This window comes from Raphanus sativus, chromosome 7 (genome assembly GCF_000801105.2).
Source record: "Raphanus sativus cultivar WK10039 chromosome 7, ASM80110v3, whole genome shotgun sequence".
NCBI classification, from domain to species: domain Eukaryota; kingdom Viridiplantae; phylum Streptophyta; class Magnoliopsida; order Brassicales; family Brassicaceae; genus Raphanus; species Raphanus sativus.
Window position 1 is genome coordinate 8985039 of NC_079517.1, and position 7259 is coordinate 8992297.

The window sequence follows — 7259 nt, forward strand, 5'->3', positions numbered from 1 at the left end:
AAAACCCTAGTATAATTTAAAATAGGAAAACCATTAAAACCCTAACATAATTATTCTATTAATTAATAATAATATTTGGAATATATCCAAATATTCTCTCCATCATTCTCTCCGGGTTGGAGAAGATTCGTCCTCGAATCTTGATCAAACGAAGTTAACGAACGCAGCCTTGATAGGATAGATGCTCATACTCACCATGACATCCATAATCGTCTTCGATTGAGAAATCAAAAGAACCAGGCTCTGATACCAACTGATGTAGCGGAAGCTTCTAGGGATAGAACTAGATCTGTTTATTCCAAGAATACACGAATCTAGGGTTTTGTGAATACTCTTCACAGTGCTTAATTAAAAGCTCTTAGGGGTTGTGAATACTCTTCACAGTGGTTTATAAAAACCTCTTTAGGGTTTGAGAATACTCTTCTCAGTGGTTTATCAAAACCTCTTCTGGAAAACTCTTTTTATTAAATCATCATAAAACTGAATACAACTTTAGGCTTGGATGCCTATTTATAATAAATCACTAAAATTAGAAAACTCTAGTATAATTTAAAATAGGAAAACCATTAAAACCCTAACATAATTATTCTATTAATTAATAATAATATTTGGAATATATCCAAATATTCTCTCCATCAGTATGCCTCAGCATATATGTGTTTGCATTATACAAGTGATTGGGAATAACTCATAGAGAATATAGAAACGACATCAAACGCTAAAAAGAAAAATCAAAAGATCAAGCAGGACGAAAAAGGATAGTAAGATGGCATACCTGAAAAATACGAGCCACTCAAAGAAGAGAGCATCTGTTGCTGTTACAGTTTTCTTGCGGCATTTATCCTCGTACATATAAAATATGAAGATAAATACCCTAGCACTAAAAAAAAAATTATCACAGAAAATAGTTACCAAATTTAAAATGATCAGATTTTATTAAAAAACAGAAGACACTTTTATTCTAGGATCAATTAATATAGATTTACATATAGATTTGGAAGAGTTTTGGCTAGTGCCAGACAAAAACCCTAATTCGAAGAACCGAAAACGAATCAGATCCAAAAAATAGTATCGAATCTGAATTGAAATTAATTAAATATTCGAATATTACAAAATTTTGTTATCTAGAAAATTGAAACCGAATCCGATCTAAATCAAAGTATTTTGAATAACCGAATTTATCCAAAATAGATTTATATATACTTAAATATACTAATCAATTTTTGATTTAATATATAAAATATATCCAAAATATATAAGATATTTTTGAAATTTTCTAAAAGTAAATGTGTATAATTACTAAACAATATTCAAAACAAAAAAAAAATATTAAAAATATCTATTGTTTTAATATCCATATTTTCAATCAAAATCAATTTATATGTTAAGTTGAGAAATTTCGTCATACATTAGTGGAGTTGAAAATTTTAAATTACCGGAACCTTGCAAATATTTGAAACAAACCTGAATTAAAATTTATAAATACATGAATAAGGATCCAAAATTTATGATATAAAATTCAAAATAATAATTTAAAAAAAATTGGAAAAGAATTTTCAGATTTCGAAATAAAATTTCAAAAATGATTTTTAGGAAATATTTGTCAAAAATGAAAAGTTCAAAAGGAAAGTTTCAAATAATGAATGTTTTTCGAAATAAATAAAATAATATTTTTTACTTTTTATTATTTGTTATTTAGTAAATGTCATAAAACGAAAGAAAATGATAAATCTATCTGATCTTAAAGACACGTGCCATTTTCTGGGACTAAGAAGATCCAATCTACGATAGTAACACAGTAATTAGGTAAACCTCTCCGCACTAGATGCTGACCCCGTAAACACCATACATCCAACAACATCTCAGGGCTCGATCTGCGATTCTTCATTCTCAATCGACGCCGAGAAAACAAAACAAAACGCAGCGGAAGGGAGGAGCTTACACGACGAAGAGGAGAAGGTAAAAAATGGTGAAGGTGTTGACATACTTTGGGATGACATTGGCTGCTTTCGCCTTCTGGCAGTCCATGGACAAAGTTCACGTCTGGATCGCTCTTCATCAAGACGAGAAGGTTTCTTTCTCCTCAAATTTCAATACCTTTATTTTTTTGCTGTCAACTGTATGAATCTCATCGAAATGGAATCATTTGGGATTTAGGTCAAACCCTAGGCTGTCCAATTTGATTTTATTCATCTTCAGATTCGTGTGTAATCTGTCGATGATAAAGACATTATTATGATTATGGAATGTTAGTTTATAGCGGAACATAAAATATCTTGCGTCTATTGCTCTTCGGACAACAGATTTAGACTTTTACAATCATGTAATGAATAGAAGCTAATCTTAACTTGTGCTTGGTTTATTTACTCTAATTTCTGTGTGAAAGTTATGGGATATCAATTGATTAAGTAGTGATGAGAGATGTGAGTTGTGTAGAGATTAGTGATTGCGGCTTGTTTAGGAGCTAAGCTGTGTCACTGATTTTTTGCACTTAACAAAGTAGTGATAATTGATCTGTTAACAATAACGAAAATGTGTTTATGTTGCAGCAAGAAAGAATGGAGAAGGAAGCGGAGGTGAAACGGGTTAGAGCAGAGCTGCTGCGGAAAGCTAGAGAGGAGGATCCTCTTGCCTGATCATCTTTCTTCTCCTGTCATGTTTTTTGGCTTTCTTTAATCAACTATTATCAATTTCACTTCTCTCTCCTGACATTTGTTTTTCACTGGTTATGGACTAAAATGGAGTTTGCATAAAACGAGAGTACCATATATGCTTTTAAGCGTGGGATGATCATGAATAATTTCGTCTTTGTTGTTCTTTCTCAACTAATGAAATACTTGTGAACAAGTATCAGTATCTTGCTCTACTTGCGTCTTCATTAACCTTGTACCATGGATTCTGTGTTCTTGCACAAGTCTAAGGAGGTTACAGATGTCAGATCCAGTTTCTGGTTCGTGTCGGCTAACTGTTTTTTTTTGTCGGCTAACTAGGTAGAACATATCAGTCGAGTTTCAACTGGAATAAAGAAGTTGAACAGGAAGAGTTTTTTTTTTCAGGTTTTGATTTTGTAGTATTTCTTCTTCTTGATCGTTCCATCGAGTGGCGGAACTACCTCTTCAGAAACGGTGTTATCTCACCCCTATAAATTCCTTTTAAAAGTTTACATGTACTCCGAAATTATAATATGTTGAAACGTAACAGAATTTGTTTACATGTACTCCTTCCGTTTCAAATTATATGTCGTTCTAAGGTAAAACTTTTGTTTCAGTTTTCAATGAAAAATTTATTGAAAATATTCTCTATTCTATTTTTATATTGGTTGATGTGTATTGGTAATAGTATTTTTATTTTGGAAATATGTAAAATTAAATATTTTCTTAATCTATGTGCAAAGACTTAAAATGACAAATAATATAAAACGGAGGGAGTAGTATGTAATTGTAACCCCATAACAAACAGTTGGAATCAAATTTACCAGAGTAAACATGTGGCTTGCTCCGTCGTCTGTTCACTTTCAATTTGGGATGGACAAAGTAATTGTAAAATTTGATTTAATAGATATTTATTTCTATTTGACCAGAAAAATACAGATATATCCAATTTTATGAATTGAATTAAATATTGAAATTTAGTATCGTCAGAAATAAATAAATCATAAATATTTAGATGCCAAAGTTTTATGATATTTTATTCACTAAATTAAATATTTAGATGCCAATGTAGTTTTTAAAAGATTGTAATTAAATATTATATTTATAATAGATTTGTAATTTTAAAAATATTCATGGATCAAAATGAATATCCGGTAACAATATTAATTTTATTAATATTCAAATGTTTGAATATCTAAAAAGTTAAGACTTAAGGGCGAGCTATTATTAATCTATTGACTAGAGATATTCAAAATGAATCATTAAATATGCAAAATACAATTTCTTAAAGAAGACTGCAAAAAGGCGAGTGGCAAGAAATATGAAAAGATAGATAAAACGTGGAAGTGACTGTACGATTTCCTTTGATGCATGTGTTAATGCGCATATAATTTATGTAGAGTTCATTCAAAGCAAAATAATATATTTATAAACAAACACTAAAACTATATCTAAAAGCATCTTTAATCATATTCCATTTTTCCTCTCAAATAGAATAAGAATGAGTATGAAATAAAAAAATAATCTAATTCTACTCTATTTTCTGTTTGTTTATTATTTTATTATGTAGTGAAAAATAAAATAAAATTCTAATATTTTATTCTATAATCATTTTTACTCTATTTTAGAATAAAAAATAAAATTTATATTTGAGATGTTCTAAATAATAAACCTATTCGTTAAACAGCTTAAAGACCATGAATAATGATGTCAAGAAAGTAGCTTTTATACAGTAATTGATAAATATGTTAAAAACACAGTAATGAGAAATAGATAAGTGGAATTTCCTAGAAAATGAGCTTAGTTTTCCACGATCTTAATTCAAATGACAAAGGTTCCTTGCACAACCTTAATTTTGTCCTAACAAAAAGTTGGCTACAAAACAAAAATCTTTTTTTTTTGTGCACTCCTACAAAACAAAAATCTAAGAGCATGAAAATATATAGCAATGTTTTTAACATTAAAATAATAAAATAAATTAGAAAATAAAAGGAAGATTTTAACTAGCAAAACTCTCCAAAAACGCGAAAGACTGTTACACATTTTTTTAAAACACAAAAGACTGTTATGCAAGAGTTATCTTTTATTAATTAGCTTTATTTCCGATATGTAAATTTTAATTATATACTGAACTAATATTAATTGAAATATTTTATATAGTTAAAAACCTATACGCATATGTCAATGCTGTAACGTGGTTTACACATAATTAAACATCCAAAGAAACCCACAGAAAAAAAAAGAAAGGCAAAAGAAAAGAGGAGAGAGAGAGAGAGGGAGATGAAAAGACATCGATACAGCTACATATTTATAGATCGCCGCCTAAAAGCCGAAACCATCATTAAATTTTCACTACTGTTTTGCCTTCGTCATCCGAAACGACACCGCCGTTCTCGATTCTCTCCCCAAGCCAACCATCACATCTTTCAATCGAAGACGAACAAGATGTGACTGTTTCGTCACGAGAGGGACAGCTATCTTCCGCTGGTTTGGTCCCGAGGTCAACAATAATGGAGATGGGCTCCGTTAACAACCGCCCGTCACGCGGCGGCGAGAAAATCACCGGCTTGTACTCCATTTCTTCTCTTGGCAGCTTCAAGTACTTAAAGTGTGCCTTCAACGACTCAAGTCCCTTTTCCCATATTTTTAAAAAAACTACATATAATTAATTATATAACTCCAATGTAATTTGCCAAAAGACTAAACCTTTGTGTACCTGGACTCGAGCATAAGTGACCTCACAGATCTTACTCGACTGGAAGAGTCTCCAGCGATTATTGTGAAAGGCCTTGTAAAGTCTCCACACAGCTTCAGGTGTTGTCATGTTCACAAACCCATATCCCACGTTGCACTTGTTGCTAATAATCAACAAAATGCAATCAGCTCATTAGTTATTAGTTTACTACTTTAATCAAATAAAACTAGGTGATTATTATTACCCGAAGTCAATTGGGAGGTAAACAAAGTCATAAGCTGACATGGGCGTCTGGTCCCCTTCGCTGATGATCTTTTCGTTACAGTCGTTGCAATGTCTGTCCAACATACTCAGAAGCAGCTTCTGGCTGCACATAGGAAAACCATATTATAAAAAAAAATTGACTAGACAATGATATTAGTAATCTCAATGGGCCCTAAGTATACAAAAATAGAAACACATGCACATAAGATCAAGACTATATCCGGAGGGTCCTGTTGACTTCCGTCAAACACCGAATAAAAACAGAAACAAAGCATTTCCTCGTTTTGGACATTATGGACAGATCACATGCCCATCGCTATCACAAAGTATTCATGAAAAAGACAACGCATATTATATGCTTACGTGTACTTGTTCGGGATGTTTTTGATCATCACCGTGGTACGACCGTCTCTAGACTCGGCAATGGCTTCTTCGTTTATGATGAACCGACCATCGATGATACGATCCTTCTTCGTCGTACTCGTATGCATCTTAGACCGCTTCTTGTTTTGCTCGCACCGTTCATTATCACCCAAAGAGAGGTTGGGTTTGACCGGTTTTCCCTTAACCGGCTCTTGTCTTCTCAACTGACGAAACCGCGGCGGTGGTGGCGGTGGCGGTGGCGGCGGAGGATGGTGATGGTGATGGTTGGAAAGGAAGCTCTTATCGAAACGTGAGGCGAGAATGAGTTTTTTGTTAAACCCACCGGGACGGCTAAACTGGACAACGATCGGTTTACCGTCGATTAATTTTCCGTCCATCTCACGGCGAGCTAACGCGGCGTCTCTGACGTCGTAAAACTCAACGAATCTCTGTTCTCTCTTGAACGGCGTCTCTCTCAGCTCCTTCACTTTCCCTGCGTATTAAATGCAATCAACGAATAAAAAAAAAGCGTGTATTTTTTTTATTACAGAACACTCGAAAACAAACAAACAAACAAGTCGGGAGCTTTTTGTCTTTTTACCATAAGCCTCAAAAATCTGACGGAGAGCTGCCGAAGAGATTGTTGGTTCTAAGTTGAAAACCACAAGCGAGCCTTGATTGTTCCCTTCGGGGACGGCCCTGAAATTTGGAAACGCGAAATGGGCCCACACCGTTCTTCCGGAGACGAGCCCACGCGCCGCGGCTCCGAAACGAACCTGCTGTTGTTGATGCATGTGACGCTCGCGTATCTCCCTCAGCGCTCTCTGCGAGTGTCTAAGATCGTAGAAGTGAACGGTCACGATACCTTCGTGTGCTCTCTCCATTTGGACTCCGCGAACCTCGCCGAACACCTCCATGTCCCGACGAATCGATGACTCGCTGACGTCACCTGGTACTGGTGAGAGCACTAGGGTTCTAGTCGGTATAGACAACGACGGAGGAGGAGGGAGAGCTCCGGAGAAACCAGGGAAGAAACGAAGGTGAGGCGGCGGAGGAGGAGGAGGTAGAGGGAGAGGGAGGTAGATTCTTGTCGGAATAAAGTAAGGAATTGGGTTTAGGTTAGCCGGTAAGAACACCGGAGCTGTTGGGTTAAGGTGTCCGCTTAGAGACATGGCGGTTTAAACGGGAGGAAAGTGAAGAGTTTAAGGAACTGGTGTTTTCGGTGACCGGTAACGGATAGTAATAAAGTGATGGGCGTTGATCTTCCTCAGTGATCGTACTCTCTC

General features: G+C 34.6%; 2 protein-coding genes across 2 annotated transcripts; one reads left to right on the forward strand and one right to left on the reverse strand.

The window, feature by feature from the left end:
* Positions 1-1840: 1840 nt before the first annotated feature.
* Positions 1841-2866, forward strand: LOC108815957 (uncharacterized). The gene is made up of 2 exons (XM_018588501.2): positions 1841-2071; positions 2550-2866. Exons 1-2 carry the CDS (start codon positions 1967-1969, stop codon positions 2634-2636), a joined length of 192 nt encoding a protein of 63 aa, XP_018444003.1. The 5' UTR covers positions 1841-1966; the 3' UTR covers positions 2637-2866.
* A 1982-nt stretch (positions 2867-4848) lies between these two features.
* Positions 4849-7259, reverse strand: LOC108816707 (protein terminal ear1). Its single transcript, XM_056990381.1, has 5 exons — positions 6575-7259; positions 5974-6466; positions 5591-5713; positions 5368-5509; positions 4849-5283 (listed from the first exon to the last, which is right to left on the reverse strand). Exons 1-5 carry the CDS (start codon positions 7143-7145, stop codon positions 4993-4995), a joined length of 1620 nt encoding a protein of 539 aa, XP_056846361.1. The 5' UTR covers positions 7146-7259; the 3' UTR covers positions 4849-4992.

Bases quoted from the DNA above. Each gene is read 5' to 3' on its own strand.
- LOC108815957 (XM_018588501.2), top strand. From the start codon at position 1,967: ATGGTGAAGGTGTTGACATACTTTGGGATGACATTGGCTGCTTTCGCC. The intron at 2,072-2,549 runs GTTTCTTTCTCC...TTTATGTTGCAG, and splicing joins CTCTTCATCAAGACGAGAAG to CAAGAAAGAATGGAGAAGGA.
- LOC108816707 (XM_056990381.1), bottom strand. From the start codon at position 7,145: ATGTCTCTAAGCGGACACCTTAACCCAACAGCTCCGGTGTTCTTACCG. The intron at 6,467-6,574 runs GTAAAAAGACAA...TTTAATACGCAG, and splicing joins TCAGATTTTTGAGGCTTATG to GGAAAGTGAAGGAGCTGAGA. The intron at 5,714-5,973 runs GTAAGCATATAA...TCCTATGTGCAG, and splicing joins AACATCCCGAACAAGTACAC to CCAGAAGCTGCTTCTGAGTA.